This window comes from Cutaneotrichosporon oleaginosum, assembly GCF_008065305.1.
Source record: "Cutaneotrichosporon oleaginosum strain ATCC 20508 chromosome Unknown ATCC20508_contig02, whole genome shotgun sequence".
NCBI classification, from domain to species: Eukaryota; Fungi; Basidiomycota; class Tremellomycetes; order Trichosporonales; family Trichosporonaceae; genus Cutaneotrichosporon; species Cutaneotrichosporon oleaginosum.
Genome location: NW_027072171.1, coordinates 2,266,532 through 2,291,403, shown reverse-complemented (window position 1 = coordinate 2,291,403; position 24,872 = coordinate 2,266,532). Strand labels below are relative to the sequence as shown.

Genomic DNA, 24,872 nt, shown 5'->3' with positions numbered 1-24,872 from the left:
TGGGATGGACTTTTCGGAGCGGGAGCATTTGGGGAATCGCGTGCCGACCGCGCGCATATCGCGTGGTAGCATTGACGATGTTGGGATTCCACAGCAGGTGTACCCTTCGAGCTTCTGACGGCCAGCAGCAGCAGCCAGCGAGCGCGAGGGCTGCCTCGCAACCTCAACAAATTTCCAAGTACAGGTGCTCTTCATGACGAAAAAACGGATAGCCCAGATGCAGACTAGTAGAGAGAAGGTGGACAGCTGCGTTTGGTAGTTGACTGCATTGAGACTGGATAGACAACGACTGTACGAGTACCCACCAAGACGATCAAGCTGACCGCTGAGACTGTACCTACGTGTGCAAAGGACATCACTCTAGCAACAAGAGCGCGACCGATCTGCGCAGGACGCTCACCCACGGTTGGGAACGTGGGAGCCGCGCTCTTCCTCTGAGAGGCCGACCCACTTCAGTACCAAGAAGGGGACGGGAAGTACAGAAAGTCTCTGTGTCTCGGGAGGGTTTTACCTGTAACGGGAGGAGGGCATAGTATATGAGAAGAGGATTGTGGGGAGGCGACGGGTGCGTAGGTTAGCGAATTGCTCTTGGAGAGATTTAATGAGAGTTTCAGCGGGCCGGAAACGATTGAGAAAAGCGCGTTGTGATCAGTGGCACAAGATGCCGGCCGTGATCTGGATGGAGACGCGGTTAGAAAAGATGCAGAGTATAGGATGGTTGAGAAGAGGATGCAACATCAGAGTGGTGTCCGAGCGAGTCTCATCTAGATCGAGGCTGGCAACTACTCTATTTGATCCCGTAGCATGGGCCGGACGGGAGCAAACCTGGCTCACCACACGCGTTGGGTTGTTGTCGCGATTCATCTCTGTCCACAACCCTCATACCCATCCATCCGTCACCTGTCATGTCCCTCCCCCCAACTGCGGGCGCCAAGCGGCCCGCCGAGATGGACGCTGAAACTGCGCGCCGCATGATCGTGAACCCAGCCATGGCTGCCGCGGCCCGCATGGCTGGACAGGAGCGCAAGGCGCGCGCTCCCCTCCCGCCAGCACACGTGCTCGAAGCTCTCGTCCCCGACAGCCCGGCGTTCTCTGAACTCGTGCGCATGGAGGCCAAGCTTGACTGGACGCTGCTGCGAAAGAAGGCGGAGATCAACGATGCGTTGGGACGCAGCACGCGGATAAAGCGGACGCTGCGTGTGTTCGTGAGCAACACGGCGCATGACCAGGCGTGGCAGAAGGAAGGCGAGGAGAAGGGCGAGGTGGACGTTGACACGGGGAAGGGCGTTGCGGGATGGGTGCTTCGGATAGAGGGGCGGATGCTCGACGTGAGTTGAACAGGCGTCGAGTGGTGGTTGACGACAGACGGGTAACAACCGCCTTGACAAGCAGAAGCGCAAGTTCTCAACATTCCTTCGTTCTTTGGTTGTTGAGTTTGACAACCGCGAAGCACCAACGTTCTCCGAGGGCAACATTGTCGAGTGGCACCCCCGCGCAGACCAGGCGCCTCTGGACGCGTTTGAAGTTCTCCGCCGCGGCGACACTAATGTGAAGTGCCGAATCGTGTTGCACGTTGCCCACTCTCCCGAGCGATACAAGGTGCTCGCGCCGCTCTCCGAGCTCATCTCGGTCCGCGAGGGATCACGAGCGGAAATTATGGCCGCAGTATGGCAGTTTGTCAAGGCCGCCGGCGCGCAGGACAAGGAGGACTCAACGATTGTGCGCCCCGTGGGCGGCCTCGAGAAGGTGTTCCCGCACGGCAGCGAAGGTGTCCAATTTCACTCCATTCCCGAGATCGTGGGCCGCTGCCTCGCGCATCCCGACCCCGTGATTATCCCGTTCGAGATCAAGGTCGACAAGGAGAGCAACGTGTCCCCACAGTGCTACGACATCCCCATCGAGATCGAGGACCCGCTCAAGAGCCGCATGGCTCAGATCGTGCAGCAGTTCGAGGGGCAAATGGGGAGCGAGATTGTCGCGCTCGAGGGCAAGGTGGGCGAGCTCGCGTACTTTGCCCGCGATCTCAAACAGAAGCGTGACTTCCTGGAATCGTTCTCGTGAGTCCTGCCTCCGTATCGGAGAGACCAGCTGACACCAGTGCCTCACCACACGCGTTTATTCACAACTGGCTCGCTGCGCAGGCACGTGACCTCGACCAGATGCTCGGGTACCAGATTGGTGCGCCGGGTGCGAATGGCGCGAGCGTGCGCGAGGAGGACTTGCGTCGCAGCGACATGTTCACGCTGCCATGGGTCGACGAGGCCATTACAGTGTACGAGCAGCAGCGGCGAGTGTAGCCTTGAGGGAGGCCGGTGCAGAGTTAGGAGAGAGAAGCCCCACTATGCAGGGCCAGATCTATGTATTGTGTCTACTAGCTATCGGGCAATGTCGATGTTCCAGAGTGCGATGCGTCGATCTTTGGCGCCGCTCGCGAGCCAGTTTGTGGGATCACCGGCCTCGTCGCCTCCGCCGTCCTCGCTATCTGAGTCGCTGTCGGCGCCAAGAGCCAGCGTACCAGCTCGTCGAGGTGGCGCGGGGTCGGGGCTGCCCCAAGCCAAAGCGTGCACCGACTCGCGATGGTATGCAAGGGCGCCCAGGGGTTTCAGTGTCGCTGCGGAAAACAAGCGGATTCTAGCGTCAGCTGAGCCGCCGGCCTCGTCGGCTTGCTGGCGACACTCACTTCCCGTCCCACCCGCCGACGGCGAGGATCCGGCCGTCGCCTGATACCGCGAGCGCAGAGTTACCAATCTGCTGTGTCGGATACGCCTTGATTGCGACCTCTCCAGCCAGTGCCTGCTGTCAGTGCGGCGTGGACCAGACTCACGGCCGCAAGGTCGATGCGCACGACGCGGTGGTCAGCGCTGACCGTGAACGCGCGCTCGAACGCCCGGTCCACCGCCATGGCCATGACTATCGTCAGCTCATCCTCGCACGAGCTTACCAGCCTCGTTGTGCGCCTTTCCCTCCCACACACGCGACCAGAGCTTGTCCGCCATCTTGCGCCCGTCCCACTCCGCTCTCCGCTCCAGCAATGCCGCGAGGGGGCACGACCACAGCTCGACGCGCCCGTCTTCGTACGCCGCGACGAGCGCGAGCTGGTCCTCGGTCCGAGCTTTGCCCTTGCCCTTGCCCTCCGCCTCTCGAGGGGCAGTATGGGGGAGAACAGCAAGGTGCAGCGACATCACGAGGCCGCTCCGCGGCCCGTCTTTGGCGCGCGGAAGGAAGTTGACAGCCGCGCCAACACGGTCGAGCGACGGGAGGGCGTAGATGTCGATCTGGCATCAGACAGTTCCGGCAGAGACGCACCAGCTCCGAGTCAGTCAAGTTCGGGACGGCCATCAGTGCTGTCTCCTCTCCGGGCACGCGCGCGAGGGAGAAGGCGCAAAAGTTGAGCGCGTTGGCGGGCATCTCGCGCGTGATTTCCGGTGGACCCGACGAGAGCGGCGCGTAGAGTCGGATAGCGTTATCGCGGCCCTGGCTGCCGTCAGCGCGCTCGACGCACAGCTCACCTGATGATGCCGCCCGCCCACTCCCCGACGCCGAGCACGCCGCCCTTGTGCGCCTCCCAGCTCGCGACGACACGGCGTGTGCGGAGGTCCGACACGCTCACCACGCCGTCCTGGTCGCCCGCGAGGAGGTGCGTGTTGCCCGGCGTGAAATGGAGTGCGGAGAGGGGCGCGGCGTGCGCGCGCAAAATGAAGAACGGGGGTGGCGCCGGCATGATGTGAGGCAGAGAGAGCGAGGTGGAGGCCAAGTCGGCGGTGACCGACTCACGCGGAACCAAACAGGTCACGAGATAGTTGCAATTGGCAACTATTTTTCTCACCGCAGCTCGCCGGAGGCAGCAGGCTAGGCGGGCGAGTCAGCCCACCTAAGCGAAGCAGCCGCCACATATACCCTTGACCTGTTGGCTGTGGCCCCGACTCTCCCCTCACCCTCAAGCGAAAATGACAGCCCACGCCGTCCCCGACGCCGACATCCTCGCCCTCCGCGCCTTCAACCGCTTCTACACGCGCCACGCCGGCGTCCTGGGCCCGTACCTCGCCTCAGACTTGTCGCTCACGGACGTGCGTGTGCTCTACGAGATTGCACACGCCGCGGAGCCGCCGACGGCCACCGAGATCGCGCGCACCCTCGGCCACGACAACGGATACCTCTCGCGCATCCTCAAGCGGCTCGAGACGCGCGGGTGGGTCCGGCGCGCCCCGCACCCGCGCGACGGCAGGCAGAGCTTGCTGGCCCTCACGCCGGACGGGGAGGCGGCGTACGCGGGCCTCGATGAGCGCAGCCAGGCGCAGGCGGGCGAGATGCTCGCCCCCCTCTCGGAGGAGAAGCGGGACGAGCTGATGCGCGCGCTGGATACGGTGCGCCGGCTCCTGGGCGACGCTACGTTGGCTCTCGACGCCGGAGATGCAGCGCAAGTGTCCACCGGCGCCAAGGCTGCCCCAGCGCTGCCAACACCGGCTCACCCGACGCCGACGGGCGACGTCATCCTCCGCGACCTGCAGCCCGGCGACCTCGGCTGGGTCGTGCAGACGCATGGCTCGCAGTACTTTGCCGAGTACGGCTGGGGACGCGAGTTCGAGGTCCTGGCCGCTGAAGTCATCGTCGACTTTGGGCGGGACAAGGATCCGCGCGTCCGGGCGTGGATCGCCGAGCGCGGCGGCGAGCGCGTCGGCTGTGTTTTCATGGTCCGGGGACGGGACGACGAGACGGCCAAGCTGCGCCTGCTGTGTCTCACGCCTGGTGCGCGCGGCGCCGGGCTCGGCGCCCGGCTCGTGGACGAGGTGCTCGCGCACGCCCGCGCGATGAAATTTAAGCGGCTCGAGCTGTGGACGCACTCGTGCTTGACGACAGCGCGGAGCATCTACGCGCGCCGCGGCTTCGTCATGAAGGAGATCAAGCCGTACGTCAGCGACGGCGGCACGGAGCTCGTGGGCGAAAACTGGGAGCTGGAGTTGTAATATGGTATGCCAGTGCATGTGATGGGCTGTGCGATGATGCGATGAGATGACTATGGATCCTTCTTCTGCGCCTCACGCGCAGCAGCCTCGGCCAGCCGCGCCTCGCGTGCTGCGCGCTTGACCGCGCGCGCGGCCTCCTCCTGTTCGCTTCTAGGTGGGAATATGGGCTCAAGCCCCCGCGCCTTCCGAGCCTTATTAACGCGCCACACATCCCGCCGCCGCCGCGCAGCCTTGACGCGCTCAATCACGTCGTCCGGGAACATGGCTTGCGCGCGCCGCGCGTCAGCATTCAAGCCCTCCTCGATGCGCGCAGCATGCGCATCAAGTGGCGGCGTCCACCCCGCGTCGCGCCGCTCCTCGCGCGTGCCGGACACGGGCGAGCTCCACTCGTCCTCGATGCCGAGCGTGCGCCACATGCGCAGCTCGGCCGTGATGTCGCGCCGGTTTTCGAACACCTCGCGCAGCTTCAGGATGCGGTGTTCGCGCTTCCGCTGGCGATGGGCGAACATGCCCGCGATCGCGCGCGGCTGCGGCTTCATGCGCGGGAGCGGGGGCGAGAACTTTGTCGGGCGCATGTATCCGCCCGTGAGGAGGGGGCGGGGCGGCGGTGGTGGTGCGGGGCGCGCGAGGTAGGCGTCGTAAGAGGAACGGAGGGCCGCTTCGCGCTTCGCGAGGACGGGGTCGGACGCGGAGAGCGTAGAGAGGAAGCGCTCTTCCGCGAGAAGGAAGGCGCGGGTGTCCCGCATGCTCGTCCACCCGCGAGCGGTGCGCCAGCGTGCGCGCAGGGAGGCGAGGAGGTGTGGATAGGTGCCGGAGAGAGGAGTGAGCGGGGCGAAGCCGTCGTACGCTTCGCGTGGGGGTGACTTGAGCGCGGTGATGTGCTCGGTGCCCTGGAAGGCGGCGAGGTAGGAGGATCCCAAGAGAATGCGGGAGGCGGGGATGGTGGGGCGGGAGGAAGGAGGGGGTGGTGTGGGGGAGTCTGGCGAGGCGGATGGCGATGAGTCGGATGGTGAGCTTGGAGAAGATGCCGAGCTCGACGCGGATGACGACGGACTGGAGGGTGGTAGCGACGAGCTCGAAGAGGCCGCCGATACCGCTATCCTCGCCGCCGCCAGCGCTGCGGCGCCGCCCATCGCGCGAATCAGTGGGCGATACAGACTCCATTTGGTCGGACGAGTGTGTGCTGGATCGCGGAAGAATGGGCGCGTATGCACCTCTGGTGCTGGAGGTTTGCGGACATACGGCAGCCGTGACGGGCGCGCGACGTATACCTTTCCGGCCTTGGTGGTCAGCGTGCCGCCGTCGCCTGCAGTGTCCGCCATCGTGTTACGAGTATGATGTGAGTGGTTGGGGTGGAGGACGAACCACCTCCACTTCTGACTTTCCAACTTTTGCTCGGCGTCGCCTGCACGGCCGCACGGACTCGTCGAGCCAGCCGGTCAGGCCGGCCACGACCAGGCCATTACCTGCCATCAACCAAGCCAGCCCGCGCTCAGCGACCAGCGACCGCGACCGTGACCACGACCTCGTCATGCCATCTCCCGCCCTCCTCGCACTGCATCGCGGCTCGCACAGCAAATTTGATCCATCATCTACAACTCTCGCACATCACAAGTGTCATTCCGTTGGTTTTTCCACAACCTCACAGGTCGACGACCTAGGCCAGGACATAGAATAACGGAAGCCGCGCACGGCGGCGCCCGCCTCCGCGACACGTCGACGCCGAAGCGGAGCGTCTTGGGTAATAGCGGACGCCGGCGCTGCGGTCAGTCTGGGGGAAGCCGTGTCCCGTCGACAGGACGCGCGCATCCGCATCGCTGCGCTTGCGCGTCCAATCTGTCGAATGCCCGCGCCGCGATGCAGCGCGGGACCGGGCCCGTGGAGAGCAAGATTGCACAACGAGTTGTTTATGTACTGGTGGGAGAGGGGCGGGGTTAGCTCGGCGAAAGGCGTGTGGCGGAGAATTTGGTTTCGCGCCTGATTTTGAGCGGTGCGAGCGATCGAGCGAGGTGCGAGGGGGTCTATAGGGCGCAGGACAAACAAGTCGGGATTATGCAAATGCATGATGCAATGATGTACTATGATACAAATGGGTCGATGTTTGACACCGCGCTTTCTGCGCGTTCTATCGTTCTTCTACGACGCCGGCGCCGACGCTGCCTCGGCATCCGCCCGCTCGCCGACCCACTGCGGGTCCTTCTTCGTGCCGATGTGCGTGGCCATCGGGCTGCGCGCACGCAACGCCGGGCCGTAGTAGTACAGGAGGAAGGGGATGGGGAGGAACGCGACGGACGCGAAGCCGAGGACCGAGTTTCCCCAGTCGATGCCGAGATTTTTGAAGAGCGGGAAGGCGACGATGGGCATGGCCGCGCCCATCATGGAGCGCACAAAGTCGTTGCTTGCGAGCGCGCTCGCCGCGTGCTTCGGGTACGCGACGCACAAGTAGTTGAGGTATGGCATGAAGGACCAGCAGTCTGCGAGGCCGAAGACGCCGCTCGCAATCATGGGCGACGCCCAGTGCGTGCGGTTCGCGCTCCACGCAAACCAGAACAGGCAGATCGGGTAGCACCACGCGCCGTACAGCGAGAGGGGGAGGTATGCTTCTGGCACGAGGCGGCCTTTGGCGGCGACGTACTGCGGCTCCCAGACGTAGACGCTCCAGACGCAGTACACGGCGTACGAGAGCATGCCGCCGATCGTGAGCGCGATGAGCGGCAGGCCCGCCATGCCGAGGCTCCAGCCGTACCCGACGTGGAAGACGAGCGGGTAGCTCTCAAAGTACGAGTAGAGGATGGCGTATGTGAGGCCGACGTACAGGTCGATGGCGAGGACGATGGGCTCTTTGACGGTCATTTCGAGCGGGCGCGCCAGCGCCTCGTACATGACGCCGCCGAACGTCTTGTGTGCGTCGAGGATCTCGCTCTCGCACCGCAGATTGTTGTTGCGCGTGAGGCGGCGCAGGCGCGCGGCGCGCTTGTACAAGATCGTATCGGCGTTTGTCTCGGGCAGCCCGACGAAGAGGAGGAGGAAGCCGAGGCCGCCGATCATGAGCATCTCCCAAAACGCCCATTCCCAGCCCCAGCGTTCGATGGCGAAGCCGCTGAGCATGGGCGCAATGGCGGGCGCGACGCCTACCGCGACGCCGTACGCGCCGAGCGCGTATCCGGCCTTTTGGGGCGAGAAAATGTCCGTGAGGCTCGCGCCGCCGGTCGCGAGCGGCGGCGAGCCCATGAAGCCGGCCAGGAAGCGGAGGACGCACAGGCCCGCAAAGGAGGGCGTGAGCGCCGACGGGACTTGGAGCACGCAGAAGATGAACATGGAGATGATGTAGGGCGGGTTGCGCCCGATGCTGGCGATCTCGGAGAGCGGGGCGAGGAAGAGGGGCCCGACGGCGTAGCCCGCCACGAAGAGCGTGAGGAGGAGGGCGGCGACGATCGTGCTCACGCCAAAGTGCTGCGCGACGTCTTCGAATGCGAACGCCACGATCGAGGAACCTGCGTAAATTGCGAACGTGTAGTACATGATGACGAAGGCGGCCCAGACTTTCTTCGTCAGACTCCAGTTTTGCGGGTTGCCCGCGTCGTCCGGCCCGTACCACGTCACGAGGACGGTGCCGTCCGGCGCGAGCTCGAGCGCGTGCGCTGTACGCTCCGCGAACGGGTCGTACATCCCCTCGGGGACGGGCGTGGCTTCGTACGCGCGCAGCGCGTCCGCCGTGTCGGGGTGGGTGGAGTCGGCGGCGTCGTCTGACGCGGCGTACTCCTTCGGCTTGGGCGTGGCTGCGGATGTCGGCGCCAGCGTCGTGGACCGGCTCCACTCGTCCTCCTTGAGCGCGAGCGGTGTGCGGGGCCGGTACACGTCGGGGACGACGAAGCCCTCCTCTTCCTCGGGGTAGGGCAGGAGGGAGGGGCGCACGAGGCGCACGATCGTGCCGAAGGGCGTCTCGCGGAGGAGGTCCTTCATGGGAGTGGCGGGGTGGCGGGGTGGCGGGGGGGAGTGGGGGAGTGGGGTGGGGGTGGGGGAGAGTGGACCGGGGCGGTTAGTCGCTTGTGCTGAGGGCGTATGTTACGGTATGCACAGATTAGGGAGACATGGGGGCGGTAGTCTCGGCACAGTCATTTTAAGCAGCGCGGCGCCGCATGCGCCGACTCATCGCGCGGCGAAGATTCTATCGGAGACGGAGAGCGCTTGTGCGGGCGGAGTGGGGTGTAAGCGACTTTGACGGCGTGTCAGCGTGACGGAGAGGGCGTAATCTCCGCCTTGGCGGGGGAATTGAGCAATGAGCAGCATGGGCGACGCGGAGAGTCGGCGTCATTCCGACTGTTGAGTGAGCGGGGTGTGAGCGGAGAGTGAGCGGAGAGTGAGCGAAAGTTGGATTAGGCTGAACTATTGCGCGTGTGCACGCGGAGACGGAGGCCAGCCTCCGTCTTATCTGCGGAGTGTGGGTCACGTCCATTTTCCAGCCGGAAGAACTTGTCGCCGCGCGCCGATACGCGCTCCTCATCTTGCTTGGTCCAATGATCCACCATAACTGTCGTGAGTGGCAGCGACACTGTTGGCGGACAATTCACCGATGCGAGAAGCTCGCGCTGGGCGTGGCTCGGGTCGAGCGAGGCCGGAGCGACCTTGATCCTGGTGATCTCGGGACAGCCGAGCTTGCGCGTCGCTCTCAAGCCATGCAGTTCCCGCCCTCGCCCCTGGCCCCAAGCCTACCACCGCTGCCAGCTGCCAGCTGCTCTTCGCTGCTCCCAGCCGCGATTCTTGTGCCTTGAAATCTAGAGCAACATCTTCTGCTTCCGACATGCCGCGTTCCTCGCCCTACACAGTCCTGGCTCTGGCGGATTCACATGCGTAAACTTCGCAGCGCATCGGGGCTCGCAGCGCCCCAGCTTGTGCCTGTCGGTCTGTCTCTGGCTGTTGTATGCCTAGATCAGCGTGTGGTGCAATCGCCAACAATCGGCCTTGGTCAGCTGATCAGCTGACCTTGAGTGACGGCCGGCTCGCGCGTGCCGTCTCGTCTCGGAGGTAGCCGTGCGCCGTCAGGTGCGCGTGGCGGCACGGCTGACGTGTGCCGCGCTGCCGTGCCGCGAAATTCGAGGTGCTCGGCGTCCGGTATTCTGAGAGGCATGAGAGGACTGGCGCTGGCGAGAGTGGAGATCTCGGAGGAACCAAGTATTCGCTGATCGCCGGACCGCCGTGACGTCGGCGATGTGCGATGGTCGTGAGGGCCTTGCCGAGATCAGCGTTCCCACTCCCACCGCGCCCACCGGCATCTCAGCCACATTCCCACCCCCTTGGTCCCCACTGCACCTGACCGAAGTCGACCCACCCGCCACCAGCCCATCAGGACCGAGTGGAGACCATTGTTCGAGGCAAAGTCCCCCCTCAGTGCCTCATCCAAGCTTTGACTGTGGCGCTCGCCCATGATTGTCGCGCTCACTCCATGGCTGTGGCGCTCGTCCCATGCCACTCTGTATACCCCCCCCAGACACATACAAACAGTGCATACACTGTGCAATGCTACGGATAGACCAATGAAAACATGACCGACCTCCGAGTCGACCGAGCCGCGGACAAGGGCCGCTCTTACGGACATGTATACCAATGACAATGGGATAGGTGGTGATGCGATGCGAGAAATGCGTGCGACACCCGAAGGACGACCGCTAAATGCTGGAGTGCGGCGGTGGGAACTGGTGTGGAGTGTGATTGGTTGTGGTGCAAACATGGGACGTTTTGATTTTACTACTTCTTCTTCTTCTTCTGCTTCTTGTTGCTTCTTCGTCTTCTTCGAGGGATTGTAGTACAACGAGGCTGATGAACGAGTTGGGAGGGAGATCCGGAGATCGTGAAGCGGAGACGGGACTGTTGGGATAGGGGTGGTGATTGTACATGTTGGCGCGTGCTGCCCGCGCTAGTCGGCGCCAACAAAGGCAGCAAGCAACGCCGAGCGATTGCGCGAGGGGCGGCGGCCACGGGCAGGGCTCCAGCTGCGATCGCGGCTCTCGTTGATGCGGTCACGACGGCGGCCACGAAGCTGCTCGGGTTCCGGCTCGGGCAGAGCGGGGGCCGGGGCCCGACCGCGAGTCCGGCCACGGCCGCGACCACGGCGATCATCATCGCCATTGTCGTCGTACGACTGGGGCCGGCCAGAGGTACGATCGCGTTCAGGCGACGACGATCGCGAGTCGGCGCGGGGAGGGGATCGAGGGCGAGCCGCAGCATCACGCTTGATGAGGTCTAGTTCCTCGAGCTCACGCTTGCGCTCTTCGCGGAAGTCGACGGCCTTGTTTGTGAGGTCAATGTCCATAGGAACGCTGCGAACAAGGTCGCGCTCATGCAGAGAGTCGTCAATGGCCTTGCCGAGGTTGGCTTGGAGAGCTGTCGTCGGCATGGGCGAGGCAAGGCGACTGGGCTCGGGTGTGAGGCCGGTGGTGGTGACGGTAGGCTCGATCTCGGGAGCGGCAGCCGAACTGATGACCTCACCCTGAGATGTGGTGAACGATGGCACCAGCGAGGTCACTGGGAGCGCGAATGGGGTGAGGGAGCGAATGTAGTTTGACAGACTCATAAAGGCGGCCCCAGGGGTTGGAATCGGGAGCATCGACGAGCGACGGCGCTGCGAGAGCACAGCAGGCGCAGTTGGCTTCAAGGAGAGCTGGGCGTGGACTGCGCGAGGACTGAACGATGTGCGGCGGTCAATAGACGACGACACGATTGAAAAGTCGTCCGTGGCAGTCTCGGCAGTGTCACCAATGTCGGTCGAGGTCGAAGGGTCGATGACCTCGGACAGGGACATTGTAGACAGCGCTGGAGTGTCACCCTCAGTTGTGCGCTCCTCGGCGCCGCGCGTAGCAACCACAACGTCAACGATAGACAGTTCAGCTGGGGCGGGGACTGCCAAGCCAAGGGAGGATGACGTCGGCGTCTGGTCGGCCGGAGACATGGCAGCAACCGAAACGCGGCGGAATGCGTTGACGACCGGAGTAAACGTCATGTGGAGAGCACCCAGGGCGCCAACAGAACCCTTGGGCGTCGACCCGTGAGACGGCTCGTCGAGGGGCTCGGTGCTTGGAGGCGGCAGGTTTGCGAGCGTCAGGGCGCGGCGAGAACGAGGGCGGTTGCGATTTGCGCGGCCGCGGTGCTCATCGTCCACAGAGTCGGGACTTGACTCTCCGCCGCCGACGTTGCGTGCCCAGCTCATAATGTCTTCGCGGCTTCGAGAGGATGAGCCCATGCGAGTGATGGGGTTGGACGTGTCCATGGAAGGGCGAGCGGTCTGCACAGGTGACGAAGATGTGGGCGAGTGCAGACGGTGGGGCGGAGCCTGACGAGGGGAAGGCAAAGGTGCCTGAGGGTGAAGGGTGGAGAATGGCATGAGATTGCTGCGGCGAGGGGGAATAGGAATCTCTTGCTGCTCGTTCGAGCTGTCCGATGTTGACTCAAAGGGTGACTCTAGGTTGGGTGTGTTGGCACCTGTGGACAAGGCGAGCTTTGCCATGTCATTGGAGAGGTTGAGGTGCTTCTTGAAAGACTTGGGTGTGCCGTTGACCGCCTTTGCCTTGCGTGCAAAGGGAAGGGTGGGACGCTCGATCTCATCGGAAGCTGGGAATGAGAAGGCACGGCGGTCACGCTGCGGAGCGTGGCGATGACGCTCGTGGTGCGACGCAGGAATGGTCTCGTCCGAGAGCAACTGGCCACCGCCTCCGACGAGCGGACTCGGATCTGGGCGCTGAGGCTCGAGGCGACTGCGACGACCAGTTGAGCGACGATCCGAGGGGTTGCGCGAGACGTTGGCAGAAGTCGGTGGAAGGGGAATAAACTTTGGCGGAAGAGGTGACGTAATGGCCTGTTGCTCGCTCTGCTGAGACTTTGGCGAATGATCACGCTGGCGGCAGTCGTCCGAGCAGTAAGGGCTACGGTGGTCGCGCTGGAGTCAGCAATGCATGCTTGTCGTAGATAAGTGATAACTCACTGTGCGCTTGGAGCAGGCGAGGCACCAGCCAATGTCCATGTCCATCTCCATGTTGGGCCAGTGTTGGTTGTTGGGGTGGATGGGCGATTGGGAAAGATGATTCAAGACACGGCGTCGAGATCAAGCATCAACTTTTGGAGTGTGTGGTGGTCGGAAAGAGGAAGCGTTGATAAAGGACAGGACTGGCCGCAGTCTGTTTTGTTTGGGGGGGGGGGGGGGGGGGGGCGAGTGACAGCGATCTGTAGTACGGGCGAGTGACAGCGATCTGTAGTACGACGCCGGGTTGCGCGAGCGAGTTTTGTTGGAGCGACGATGGAGAGGAGATCAAGTGTTGTGACAAGGGGAGTTGTGTGACGTTCGGCAATTGGACGGAGTTGAAGAGAGTTTGGAGCCAAGCGTGTGCGAGGGGCGTGAGAGGGGATCGGGGGCGCCGCGACCAAGGGAGGAGGTGCGAAGACGTCGAGGGCCAAGGACAAGGTGACAACGGATTGGGAGCGACGAATGTTAGGTGGTGGGGTGCGAGTTGAAAGGATGTCGTTGCGTGGGACGTGGTCAGCGATCGTTGGCTATGCAAAGAGGAAATGGTGTGTGTGTGTTGAGAGGAGGAGAGTGGAGTGGAGTGGAGTGGAGCCAAGTATGTATGAGAAACAAGAATGCTGGTCGTCGTCTCGGTCGTGAGGGGGGGGGGGATGATGAACAAGGAAACAGACAAGGGCGAGAGGAGGATGAATGTGTGGCCAGTGCCAGCAGGCCAGGCATTGCCAGGATACACAGGACGAAAGATGACGAGTAGTAGTAGTGTAATTTACAAAGATGGGTACCGATAGAAGACGAGAAGAGAAGACGAATGCGAATGTCATGGGAGGATCCGAGTGTAGGTCATCCTTCTTGCCACCGCTCGCTGCGCAGCACCAGTCTTCGGACCGACCATTGCTCGGCAGGGGGAGATCAGGTGTGGAGTTCGTGGGGTATGCACAGGGCTGGTAACTTGGCACCGCTCCTCGCCATCCTCCAAGGCCTCCAAGCTCCCTCGATTCTGTGGGATCCCCGCGGCGCACGCCACAATGTGTAAACCAACGTTACACAAAAATGGTCGGTTGCAGCAGCCAACAGAGCCGAGACGCTAATGGCAACGCCCACACTGACGCACGGGCGACAATACCAATGAGAACGTGGGGTTGACAGGGATTAAGAGATAGGTCATGGGTCACGCTGTGAGCGAGCGCGACGCCATCCATGGCTATCCCACTCGAGTGGGGCTTCGCAATGGTCCCGGGAAGGATGGCGTTGACACAGACCTCCTGGTGGAGCTTCCGCGCCACACTGAGGGATAAAGACGGCCTCAGAAAAAGAAGAGAGAGAGAGAGAGAGAGAGAGAGAGTGCCCCAGAAATACGAGGAGAGCATAGGTGTGGAGGAGGGGGCGCGCCGAACAGGTAGGGCAAGACCGAAAAGCAGCAGCGACTCACGATTTGGTCTTCAAGATGCGTCTGAGCGCGATTGACCTTGAACTCGGCCTTGAGGGTACACAGGTACGCGACTGAGCAAGTGGGAGAAGCGTACGCTATGGGCGCCAGGAACGAGGCCGCTGCGGAAAGCGGGCGAGGGGTATGAGGGGATCAAGCGATAGCTAGTCGTCTATCGTCAAATGACAAGCGCACAGATGAACAAAAAAAAAAGTATCCGTTGGAAGGGGGGGGGGGGACGAGCGTGAACGGAATTGACGGATGGATGACGGATTCAGATAGGGTTGATGTGGCGTGGTGGTGCGTGCCAAACGACAAGGCAGAGCAAGGGAATGAACGACAAGATCGGATCGAGATCGGCGACGGAGGATAAAAAAAGGAGACGAGATAGGGGCCAAGAGATCAGGAGAGGGGGTTAGGAGAGGGGGTCGTGCGGGTATCGGCATGGACGATTGAGGAGGAGAGAATGAATGGTTGATGTGACGGGTTGAGGGGGGGAGTGAGGAGGATGGGATGGGTGGCGGTGAAGCGGGAGGCGGTGGATGGGAGGGGGGGGGGGGAAGGGGAAGTGGGGGAGATGCATGATTTAATTGTGTGCCGGTATGCGGGATGTTGCGAAGATGGGTGGCGTCATTTCAGCCAAGGGTTGAGTCAGAGGGAGGGGGGCCGTAGTAGAGGGGAATTCAGGTGGTGATACCATCGAGGCCGAGTATCGCGAGAGGAATGGTGGATAGGTGGGGCGGACAATGCCAAAATGTAACACCAAAACCGCACCGACAGCCGACAGGTTGGTGACGGCCAACATTGAATTACACAGCAGGGGTGGTAGGAAAGGTGCGAGCGCCGTAAAGCATAAGCCATTGAGTAGTGTGGATGACGAGGGCAAAGTATAAAAAAAGTCGAGAGAATTAGGAAAGGGCAATTGGGCGAAAGATAGTGTCAGCATCATGCTTTGGGCTCCATCAGGCTCGCTTGGAAGTAGCGCGGGGGTGTGGTTGATATCGAAAAAGGCGGGAAAGTTGACTTACGGATTGATAGTGGGCGGAGGGTAGTGAAGGGTGATGATGGCGAGTGGCAAGAGATAGGGAGAGGTGGTGTGGTGGGGTGTTGATATGGTCGAGGCTACGTCGGTGGTGGTGACTAGCCAATGTTGATATGGACGTGAAAGGGGAGGGGGGGGGGCGAGGGAAGCTGGGTGGGTGGGTGATCGGGCGGGAGGACGGGGCGGGGCTGGATAGACGGTGAAAGAAAGCAATCGGCGCGAATCACGGAACTGCCTCAGGCCGTATTATTAGGCTACGAGGCTAGTGTGTACTGCAGGCGGAATTGCTGTTAATCGCGCTGCGCGATATTGGTAGTGTAGTGATTGTGTTGAGTACGAGGCGTATCTGTCACCCGTGGTGGGTGGGTGGGAGATTGGAGAGTTGACTGGAGAAGGAGAAGACGAGTGTCGGGCGGGGGGAGATTGTAGATGAAGGGGGTGGCGCTGGAGTGGGGGGGAGGAGGGGGGGTGGCGGCCTCTCGGCGATGAGAGATAATGTTTTGATGGTATTAATGGAACATTGTCACAGGTTGATGTCGGCGAGGGGTGGTTGGTGGTTGGTGGTGGTGGTGGTGGTGGTGGTGGTGGTGGGTGGTTGTGATGTTGGTGGTGGTGGTGAGTGTGATGTGATGGATCAAGATGAGATGGGGGGAGGGAGGGAAGGAGGAGCGAGGCAAAGGCAAATAGAGATGGCTTATGATAGCAGAGTTATTAGTTGATTGTGGAATTGTGGGATAACTAGTAGCCGTGGCGCAGTACGCCGTGTGAGGCCTGTGAGGCCTGTGAGGGGCCACTGAGTACTGACTGCCAGTTGCTTGGCAGCTGCCAGCGGAGCCTCCAAGCCAGGCTGACATCCAGGCGGCATGTGTTCCTGCGCACAATCACACACAATTGCTTCCGCCCCATCCTAACCATCACCCAATACTCAAATCTCATGCCTTTGAATACGATGCTCATCTCAAATCCCCTCTTCTTCCGTGATTTCAGCTCTCGTGTCCGAGGGCACAGGGTTTGTCTCAAAAAAGTCCCGTAGTCTCTTTCCCATCCCTCTGCTCGCGTGCCTCCTTCTGTTGAAATCTCCCAGGAGGCTCAAGGGACAACAAGGGGATTTTTCCGTGCCTTGACGTCACTCTAAGTTTTAAATACCAGATGCCGCGCGGTGCTTGGTGTCGGTCTAGTAAGGGTGAAGGGAGGAGGCCATGGGGGCATCCATGGCAGTCCCTGTGATCCTGTGAGGCCCGACACAACCCTATTCGGGCCCCAGGTGCCCCAGCCCCATGCTGGCCCTCTTTCCCCATGCCCCAGGCGTGCTGCTGCCAAGGGCCGTTGTTTGCTGGGTCGCAGGCACGAGCCATGCCCACCAATCTCGCCATCTGCAGTTCTCCCGATCTCCAATCTCCCAATCTCCCCCTCCCTCCTCCGTCTTCTACTCCAGTCCAGACCACCACTGCTCGTTTCTCACTAACACCTTCTATGACGCCGCGGCGCATTTCTCTTTCTCTCTCTCTCTCTCTCTCTCCGTCTCTCCATCTCCAAGTCTCCACGTCTCCCCCCCCTTTCTCCGCCGTCTCCGCTCCCCGTCTGTCCGTCAAAGCCCCGGCCCATAGCACAACGGTATGCGCGCATTATCCGCGTATCCGCCAGTTCCTGGCCGTCAGGCCGTCAGGCCGTCAGGCCGTCAGGCCGTCAGGCCGTCAGGCCGTCAGACCTGCTGACTACTCACTACGGAAAGTTTCAGGCTGCGGTAATGCCAACCCCGGTCTCCTAACGGGGCCACGTCGGCCGAGCCTGCTGCCCCACAACACGTGTCCGGAGCCCACTTGCACTTGGTGCTTGGACTTGCACCCGCTTTTTAGTCCTAGGCCCACGTCGTCCCGTCGTCCCGACGCGTCGTGACTGTGACCACCTGTCGTGACGGGACGCAATTCCGGGGTGCCAACTAATTGCACCGTAACGCGTAGCGTTCGTATCGCGTCGCCTTGTCAGTCAGCCTCATCAGCCTCACCCAGCCTAGGCAGCCTCACCACCACCCAGTCAGCCAGCCACGCCGTCATGCGCCACCGCCACGTCTCACGGCTCAATCCGCAGGGCTTCACGTCAGCCGCTCGTCTCGTCGTTCGTCGCCGTCGCTAACCAAATCCAGCGTAGCGTATCGGTGGCTGGATCTGGCGTGAGACTGGCAAGCTCACCGCAACACGTGCACCTTCCTTCGGCTCTAGACGCAGTGGAAGATTCGAGGAAGATTCGGCTCTGTCGCGAGCGCTCGAGCTGCGCGATCTCGCGAGCGCTTGGCCATGCCAGTATCTCGGGTGATCCGAAGTACCAAAGTACGCCGTCGAGTGGGCACGAGGCAGCTGCAGCAACTCCACTAGATCCACTGCACTGCTAACACTGCCCCGCCACCCGCACGCCAGCACCAGCAGTGCCCCGCCACGCACGCACGCACGCAACGAGCACGCCAACACCAGCCCGCCAGCACGCCAGCACTGCCCGCCCACGCACGCCACGCACGCCAACATCGGCTCGCTAGCGAGCACCTTCCGCACGAATGCGCCTACTCGGCCTCTGTTCCGCACCGCACCGCACGTGCAACTAAGCGCCGCCGCGGTCGCTGCGTGGACTTACGGCCGACGGTTATTCGCGGATGTAAAGAGTCCCACGCCATATACGCCCTGCGCCGCCATAGCGCCGCCATACACCCTATCTCCTCCCTCCTACGCTGCTGCTGCGACGCTGCTACGCACCGTTCCCCCCGCCTAACTACGAGGGCTTCGCTTGACGTGGCTTGCGTGGAAGCCTGCGGACCGGCACTCGCCGTGCCGTGTAGATCAGGCCCGATCAGAGATTGCGGCTAGGGAGGGATTGGAACACGCGGAGCTTAGGACGGGGCGGGGGAAAATTACATGAAGGCACCAAGGAAGTTCCGCAAGAGTCCGGTCTTGGAGTTTTGGCAAGTTTTGGCAAGTTTCAATCTGAGCTTGAACGACTTGAGCTCGTCTCGATCAACCAATTTCCGCCACGTTGCACACACGCCGCCACTTTTGCATACTGCTGAGCCTCATACTTTTGCTTCTACTTCTGATTGCCTGACCACTACGGTCCAGCCGATCACGCTTACGCCTGCACCTGCACGCCCTCGGCCCAGGCGGGGAACCAGTCCTCCCAGTCGGCCCAGGGGTCGGCGTACGCGTTGTAGCCCTTCTTGTGCTCGTGCGGCGGGCAGAGGACCTTGTCGATGACGTGCCACGCACCATTGGACGCAGGCACGTCGAGCACCTTGACATCCTGGTCGTTGACCTTCATCGAGATGCGCACCGCGCCTTCGATGGGCACGATACGTTTCTTCTCCGCGACAATGTGGAGCTTGGTCCCGTTCAACGCGGAGTGCACATCAAACTCGCGGCGGAAGCTCGGGTCGTCGCCCTCGGCGTCCGCGTGCTTCCCGCCCTTGTGCTTGTGCTTGGCGTGGTGCACCTCCTCGGAAAGAACAAGCGTGTGCGGCACAGCATGGTACATGAGGAGCTTGGCGAGTGCGTGCCGCCCAAAGCGGGAGAAGAGGAAGAAGTGGAGGCGGGGGGGGAGAGCGTCCCACGCGGCATTGGAGGGCGCGAAGAACGTCGCGAGCGGCGTACCCGAAAACACGGGTTTGCCAGGCTTGCTCTTCTCGCGGTCGTAACCCCAGTCGAGGTGCCGCGCGCCGCCGGCGCGCTGCACGGCCGACGTCGTCGTCGACAGCCACTTGGACGCGACGAACATTTCGTCAAAGATCGAGCCGGGGGGCAGGAGCGGGTGGTCGAGCTCGTGCAGCTGTCCGTTGCGCGCCGATGCGGAGCTTTGCACCCGCGCATAAAAGTTGAGCGTGAGCGCGGGCGGCACCACGCTCTTCGCGATGTGGATGCGCCGCGGGAGCCCGTCCGCGCTCCCGTCGTGCGGGCGCAGCGCCGTCGCCATCGTGCTGTTCTGCGCGAGGCTTTGCGCGTCGTGCGCTTGCGGCAGGATGTGGTATTTCAGCACCGCGTGCGCAATCTTCTTCATGATCCGCTTGCGCCGCTTCTTGTTTTTGTCGTCGTCCTTGTCTTTGCCGCCAAAGTAGAACTCGTTGTCCTCCAGCAGCCACGGCTGCTCGTCCAGCGCCTGCGAGATGTACGCGAGCGTCGGCGCGACGCTGTGGTGGTCGCCGTCGTGGTCGTGGTCGTGGTCTCCATCGTGGTCCCCATCATGGTCCCCGTCGTGGTCGTGGTCGTGCTTCGGCGGCGTAAGCGCCTCATTGTTCGGCGCGAAGAACGTAATGTCGTACCCGCTGTCGGCGTGGTCGAGCTCCTTCTTCACCGTGCCTTCAAACTATCGTCAGCCGCCGCTCCCTCATCCCCCTCCGGGCCCACTCACCTCGAGGATCTTCACGAGCCGCGTATACTTTTCGTCCTCCTTGATCTGCGCCCAGATCGTCTTCTGCGTCTCGTCGCCGCCGAGCACGCCCTCGGCGCTGTCGACGGCGTCGGCCGCCCACCGGCCCACATCCCACGAAGGGAGCACGAATGCGTGCGCGAGCGGCGCAAGTGATAGAACTGCGAGCCTCATAGTGGCTTGCTGGCTTGCTGGCTTGCTGGCTTGCTAGTGGGAGAAGTCAAGTGGCGAGCGCAGCTATATGCCCCCCGCGCGACTGCGCAATGACGTTGGTGCGTCACGTGCAGGACGAAGACGCAAGTGTGAACTGGGCCCGTGTCGAGGTCGGGAAAGCCGGCGGCCGGCTGAGCTGGGATGCTGCACGGGTCTGCGTAGTGAGTGTATTGGATTGTATTGCACTGCGGCTGCGGCCCGCGGCCTGCGACCTGCGACCTGCGGGTGCATGAGAAAGATGTCGGCCGACGGCCTGTGGAGCGGACGCAGTGCGTCATCGGCCGTCATCGCGGGAAAGCCGTACATTCAGCGGAAGAGCAATGGTGCCAGAGGACCCCAAAACGAGCTTGCGAGCACGCATGTGCGTGGCTGGGAACCGATTCGGACCGGCCGACGTGCATTGCGTGCACGAGAGAGGAGAGGTCTTGGCCGTCTTGGCTGGGCTTTATTCACACTGGGATGAGGATGGCTCAGGCCCCAGATTTCAGTGGCCAGAGATCCAGAGATCCAGAAAGAAGCAGAATCTCGCAAGTCTTGCCCAGACCGACGCCTCGAACACCTTTCCACCTGCCATCGAAAACTCTCAAGATCTCGAAGAGATCAGGAGATAAGATTGGGGTTGAGAATGGAAGAAGGCAAGTGACGTCATCCACATAAACTATGGAATGCAACGAAATTACACCCAGCACAGCATCGTCTCCTCCCACTTCTGGATCTCTCTCGCGATCTCGCGATCTCTCTCCATACATCATCTCTCTCCTCCTCTCTCTTTGCCGTGTTATTCTCGTCCTTCTGACGCCTCCAAGCGCCATCTACGCACGTAGTAGGCGCACATGGCGCGGGCGTACGCCGCGAGACGCACATGACTCACCTCCTCTAACATTGCGTGCGCTGCATGTCCAAGCCCGATGGCCCGTGCGATCGCGTGCGAGGCGTCAATCTCCCTCCATGGCCGTGCTCACATGCTCCCCCTGCTCCCCTGCCTGCCGTCTCGTCCATTGAGATTCAATCGCGCCGTCATGATAACCACCAGATATGGACGCAGACCAGATCCGAGATCTTCTCGGCGTCGGCGGCGCACGGCTCATTCGCCAAGACACCATGCTCGGTGCCAGCAATGAATGGACATCCAATCGAGTGACGAGCAACTAATCGATACACACTCATCTGCACATCTCTGTTGCTTGCCCCGCTCAATGCCCTCCGCCCTCCGCCCTCCGCCCTCCGCCCTCAACTCCCTCAGTGCCCTCGGTGCCCTCGTTGCCCCAGTCACCTTCCGCCTCGTCCCAACGAAGAGTGAGCCAAGCTATCCGAGGATCAAGGCACCCCCGCGCATGGCCGCGCAGTCCCCTACCCCAGCAATCACATCCGCAGTCATCATCTTCTCCCTCTCGCTGTCATACCGCACACTCGCACACTCACCTCTTCATCCTTGACATCTCTCCATGTCGTCACTGTCACTCCCTCCCCCATCACCATCACCTCCCTCCTCATCATCTCCATTCTCCCCCGTCTCCTCTTTATCTCTCTCTCCGCCTCCGCCTCCTCATCTCATTCTCCATCTCCTCCTCAATCTTCATCTCCTTCCTCATTTTTCTCCACCCAACTCCCCCAACTCCCCCATCTCAACCTCATCGCGCATCTCTCATCTTCCCCACTCCCCAACGCCCACGGAAGACGCGCTCATGCCGTCGACAGAGGCCGCACGTCGCCTATCGCCGATTACGGAAAGCAGAGCGCCACTGCACATGCCGCTCACGCCATCGGCGCGTCGTGCAAACACCCATTCCGCCCCCTTCCTCCTTCCCCCAACAGCCTCAACTCACGCGCCATCGCGCACTCCGTCCTCCTCTTGCCCATCCACCTCGGCCTCGTCCCCGTCCACCACACCCATCACCACACCCCGTGACTCCCCTCCTCCTACAAAGATCCCCTCTCCCTCCCCACGCACTTTTTCCAAGCCTTCTCCTCGCCTCACATCTCACATCCACCCACTCCACTCACACAGAACCCACAGCCAAAGCCACTCCCCAAATGCGCACCCAAAGTTCATCCCCGCACGTCCTGCTCCTCCCCCACCCCCACCCCGTACCCCGTCGCCCTCCTATGCCTGTATGAGCCAGGACTCACCGCCTACTCCGCAGCGCACTCCATCGCAGGCAAGGGGTCGGCGTCCTGCCCCAACGCCGATCATTACTGCGTAAGTTTGTCCCGCTTTGACCGCTTTGACCGCGTTGAACATGTCATGCCCGACGATCGCCAGTCACTGACATACATAGTATCGCACCCGAAAAGCACGGCCTCGACAAGACGACAAATCTCGCTATCGCACAGTACCCGCGCACTACCACCTTGCCACCCTTCTCGTCTTCGCGAACGCTACGGTCACCATCACCACCTCGCAAAGGGTCAGATGTCTCCGCCCCTCAACGTGTTGAGAATACCCAGTCTTCCTCTGACGAGTCGACGCCGACAATGACCCCAGTTGGCGCACTCGTGACGGTGAGTACAATCTATGCCATGCATTGACGTGTGTAAGGAGCACAGCACCGCCACCACCACCACCACTACTCTCTGCAAGGTATCGGCGGAGCGCAGCCTGCAAAGGCGGCCGCGGCCGCTCTCCGCAATGGCTCTGCATCGCACGACGCCGGGGCTAAAGAATAACTCTCGCTCGCTCTCACCAGGGCGGGCGTACCATACAAAGCAGCGCCCAGCCTCCGCCCTCGGCCACCCTTCACTCGCCCCTTTTGGCGGTGCCGTCCCTCTTTCTCGCGGCAATAGTCTCGTCGTACCAGCATCCCTGGACGACGCCCCGCGCAACACCATCACACCTGATGACGCGCCACCATCACGACGGTCCCGCGTGCAGAGCGATGGCAGCCGGCAGCTTTCGCCCCCACAAAGTCCAACGTCTCGAGGGCTCTCAGTTCGGCAAGCCCTGACGCCCATGTCCGACGACTATAGCCTGGACGGAATGGACGAAGCTCGATCTAGCACTCCCCTGCGCCGACAGTCTATTCGCATCGCCTCATTCATCTCACGATTCGGCCAGGATGCCGCCCGAAGGCTTACAAAGTCGCCCACCCCGTCGCCCCTCTGCATCGTTGCCAGCCCGGATACCATGAGCCTCCCTAGTCCCACCATCAAGACAGCCAAGCGACAGTCGGGATCGTTTGGTGTTATCGACGATGGTTCAGATACAGAGTCGATCCATCGTTTCTACCACGACAACACGCGCCGGCGGCGCAACAGCTGTGGCAGCATCGTTGAGGTAACGGTGCGCAGACTGTACGCCGAGAATGCAGACACCCACAGTCACGCGGAGGAAGAGATCGAGTTGCCGTTGTCGTCGAAGGCGGAGACAAAGTCGTCCGGCGCGCTAGATCTTCTATGCTTGGTGCCCGACGCCACTGTCCGTCCAAGTAACAGCGCGAGCGATCTCTCCACTGCAGGTCTCGACTCGTCTCCATCCTCACCCCCGGGACTCTCCCGATCGTCATCGCAGTGGACACCTCCCAGCGATTCTGTGTGCACACTCCCAAGCACCTCGCCATGTTCGACGCTCCCCCCGCCGGCGGCCTCCCCCGAGGCCCTGCTCTTCGCTGCGAGTCAGATGCTCAACTCTCACGGCGTAACTCTGCTACACCATGCCGAGCAACTGAGCGAGGCAAGCTCGAGCCTGCGAGCGCTCGCCACCGAGAGTCTCGAGTGGGGCTCGCGGCTCATGGCAGCCGCGAATAGAAGCATGGAGACGTTCCACTCGCCGCCCATGGTTGCGACTCCAAGTCCGTCGCAGACCCCTACCCCGCGCGCATCTATAGATGGTCTCCCAGATGGGATGCCCGCCATCTCCTCCCCTTCACCTCGTCCTGCGCGTCGTTCGGAAGAGCACCGCCTGAGCCAGAGATCGCCGAAGCGCAAGTCGTGGATTCTTAAGCCTGTCCGCCACGCGAGTCTGCTCATGGAGTCGGAGCGTCTGGCCAGTCTTGGCTGGAGCAGACTGCAAACAAGCGAGAGGAGCGCACACAGCGTCGAGGCTGCGGATACCAGCAGAGCCTTCGCAGACGACTACGTAATGATCTCGGGTTCCAGAGCTTCAGCATCACCCGAGCCAATAGTACAGACCTCTCCCACATCAATGTCCGATCCTCATCGCGGCGCGCACGACAGTGAGCCGTCGTCCCCCGGGCGCCAGAGCGACCAGAGCAGCAACTCGCACGATTCGGAAGACCTTCCAGAAGAGGTGCCGTCCCTTCTCCCTCCCATCAACTTAATTCCCCCTATACCACGAGCCGATCAGGTGTCGACAAAGTCCGCCCAAGGTCCAGTTAGCAAGACACCTTGGAGCGACTCATCGACAAAGATCCTCGTCTCCTCTCCCGACCCGATCGACAAGCCGGAGCCCGACTACTCCGTCGCATCCTCTACCCCCACGCTCACTCCCTCCCGTTCCAGCACCGACTGCCGCAACACTGAGCGGCACAGTGCCACACCCTCGCTTCAAACGGACCAAACGGACAACTCGCGACTCGCTCTCACACCCGTCACAATCATGGTAGACCAGCCTCCCGAGGTGCCCGACATAGCCATCTATACCAATCCGCAATTCGCCCAGACCGCAGTTGCATCTCCGACGACATACCCGGCGCCGCTGCCGCAGAAACTCCCACGCAAGTCGGACACGGATCTGCCGAGCCGTCTGAAGCGCCGGCTGAGTGGACGTTACGCCGAGCTCGACCGCTCGGGCGCGACGACGCCGAGACGCTGGTTCCGCTGGGCTCGCCAAACCGATTAGGAAATTAGATA

At 62.0% G+C, this 24,872-nt stretch overlaps 12 protein-coding genes across 12 annotated transcripts; 4 read left to right on the top strand and 8 right to left on the bottom strand.

Moving 5' to 3' along the window:
• Nucleotides 1-905: 905 nt before the first annotated feature.
• COLE_02587 (uncharacterized protein) lies at nucleotides 906-2,297 on the top strand (the record flags this gene model as incomplete). The annotated part of the gene is made up of 3 exons (XM_018423518.2): nucleotides 906-1,328; nucleotides 1,366-2,057; nucleotides 2,099-2,297. 3 exons carry the CDS (start codon nucleotides 906-908, stop codon nucleotides 2,295-2,297), a joined length of 1,314 nt encoding a protein of 437 aa, XP_018277905.1.
• A 78-nt stretch (nucleotides 2,298-2,375) lies between these two features.
• Nucleotides 2,376-3,721, bottom strand: COLE_02586 (uncharacterized protein; the record flags this gene model as incomplete). Its single annotated transcript, XM_065626220.1, has 6 exons — nucleotides 2,376-2,631; nucleotides 2,681-2,793; nucleotides 2,825-2,910; nucleotides 2,942-3,275; nucleotides 3,307-3,478; nucleotides 3,510-3,721. 6 exons carry the CDS (start codon nucleotides 3,719-3,721, stop codon nucleotides 2,376-2,378), a joined length of 1,173 nt encoding a protein of 390 aa, XP_065482489.1.
• Nucleotides 3,722-3,947: 226 nt separating this feature from the next.
• Nucleotides 3,948-4,964, top strand: COLE_02585 (uncharacterized protein; the record flags this gene model as incomplete). Its single annotated transcript, XM_018423517.2, has 1 exon — nucleotides 3,948-4,964. The coding sequence occupies one exon, from the start codon at nucleotides 3,948-3,950 to the stop codon at nucleotides 4,962-4,964; it is 1,017 nt and encodes a 338-aa protein (XP_018277903.1).
• Nucleotides 4,965-5,014: 50 nt separating this feature from the next.
• COLE_02584 (uncharacterized protein) lies at nucleotides 5,015-6,286 on the bottom strand (the record flags this gene model as incomplete). The annotated part of the gene is made up of 2 exons (XM_018421420.1): nucleotides 5,015-5,827; nucleotides 6,059-6,286. 2 exons carry the CDS (start codon nucleotides 6,284-6,286, stop codon nucleotides 5,015-5,017), a joined length of 1,041 nt encoding a protein of 346 aa, XP_018277902.1.
• Nucleotides 6,287-7,100: 814 nt separating this feature from the next.
• COLE_02583 (uncharacterized protein) lies at nucleotides 7,101-8,927 on the bottom strand (the record flags this gene model as incomplete). Its single annotated transcript, XM_018423516.2, has 1 exon — nucleotides 7,101-8,927. The coding sequence occupies one exon, from the start codon at nucleotides 8,925-8,927 to the stop codon at nucleotides 7,101-7,103; it is 1,827 nt and encodes a 608-aa protein (XP_018277901.1).
• A 1,003-nt stretch (nucleotides 8,928-9,930) lies between these two features.
• On the bottom strand, nucleotides 9,931-10,092 carry COLE_02582 (uncharacterized protein; the record flags this gene model as incomplete). Its single annotated transcript, XM_018423515.2, has 1 exon — nucleotides 9,931-10,092. One exon carries the CDS (start codon nucleotides 10,090-10,092, stop codon nucleotides 9,931-9,933), a length of 162 nt encoding a protein of 53 aa, XP_018277900.1.
• A 111-nt stretch (nucleotides 10,093-10,203) lies between these two features.
• On the bottom strand, nucleotides 10,204-10,692 carry COLE_02581 (uncharacterized protein; the record flags this gene model as incomplete). The annotated part of the gene is made up of 1 exon (XM_018419387.2): nucleotides 10,204-10,692. One exon carries the CDS (start codon nucleotides 10,690-10,692, stop codon nucleotides 10,204-10,206), a length of 489 nt encoding a protein of 162 aa, XP_018277899.1.
• Nucleotides 10,693-10,878: 186 nt separating this feature from the next.
• On the bottom strand, nucleotides 10,879-12,990 carry COLE_02580 (uncharacterized protein; the record flags this gene model as incomplete). The annotated part of the gene is made up of 2 exons (XM_018426754.2): nucleotides 10,879-12,894; nucleotides 12,940-12,990. 2 exons carry the CDS (start codon nucleotides 12,988-12,990, stop codon nucleotides 10,879-10,881), a joined length of 2,067 nt encoding a protein of 688 aa, XP_018277898.1.
• Nucleotides 12,991-14,990: 2,000 nt separating this feature from the next.
• On the bottom strand, nucleotides 14,991-15,353 carry COLE_02579 (uncharacterized protein; the record flags this gene model as incomplete). The annotated part of the gene is made up of 1 exon (XM_018424718.2): nucleotides 14,991-15,353. One exon carries the CDS (start codon nucleotides 15,351-15,353, stop codon nucleotides 14,991-14,993), a length of 363 nt encoding a protein of 120 aa, XP_018274761.1.
• A 3,207-nt stretch (nucleotides 15,354-18,560) lies between these two features.
• On the bottom strand, nucleotides 18,561-20,024 carry COLE_02578 (uncharacterized protein; the record flags this gene model as incomplete). The annotated part of the gene is made up of 2 exons (XM_018422614.2): nucleotides 18,561-19,787; nucleotides 19,833-20,024. The coding sequence occupies 2 exons, from the start codon at nucleotides 20,022-20,024 to the stop codon at nucleotides 18,561-18,563; spliced, it is 1,419 nt and encodes a 472-aa protein (XP_018274979.1).
• A 67-nt stretch (nucleotides 20,025-20,091) lies between these two features.
• COLE_02577 (uncharacterized protein) lies at nucleotides 20,092-20,526 on the top strand (the record flags this gene model as incomplete). Its single annotated transcript, XM_018423975.2, has 1 exon — nucleotides 20,092-20,526. One exon carries the CDS (start codon nucleotides 20,092-20,094, stop codon nucleotides 20,524-20,526), a length of 435 nt encoding a protein of 144 aa, XP_018274978.1.
• A 982-nt stretch (nucleotides 20,527-21,508) lies between these two features.
• Nucleotides 21,509-24,861, top strand: COLE_02576 (uncharacterized protein; the record flags this gene model as incomplete). The annotated part of the gene is made up of 3 exons (XM_018427073.2): nucleotides 21,509-22,263; nucleotides 22,343-22,565; nucleotides 22,603-24,861. The coding sequence occupies 3 exons, from the start codon at nucleotides 21,509-21,511 to the stop codon at nucleotides 24,859-24,861; spliced, it is 3,237 nt and encodes a 1,078-aa protein (XP_018274977.1).
• Between the last annotated feature and the right edge of the window lie 11 nt (nucleotides 24,862-24,872).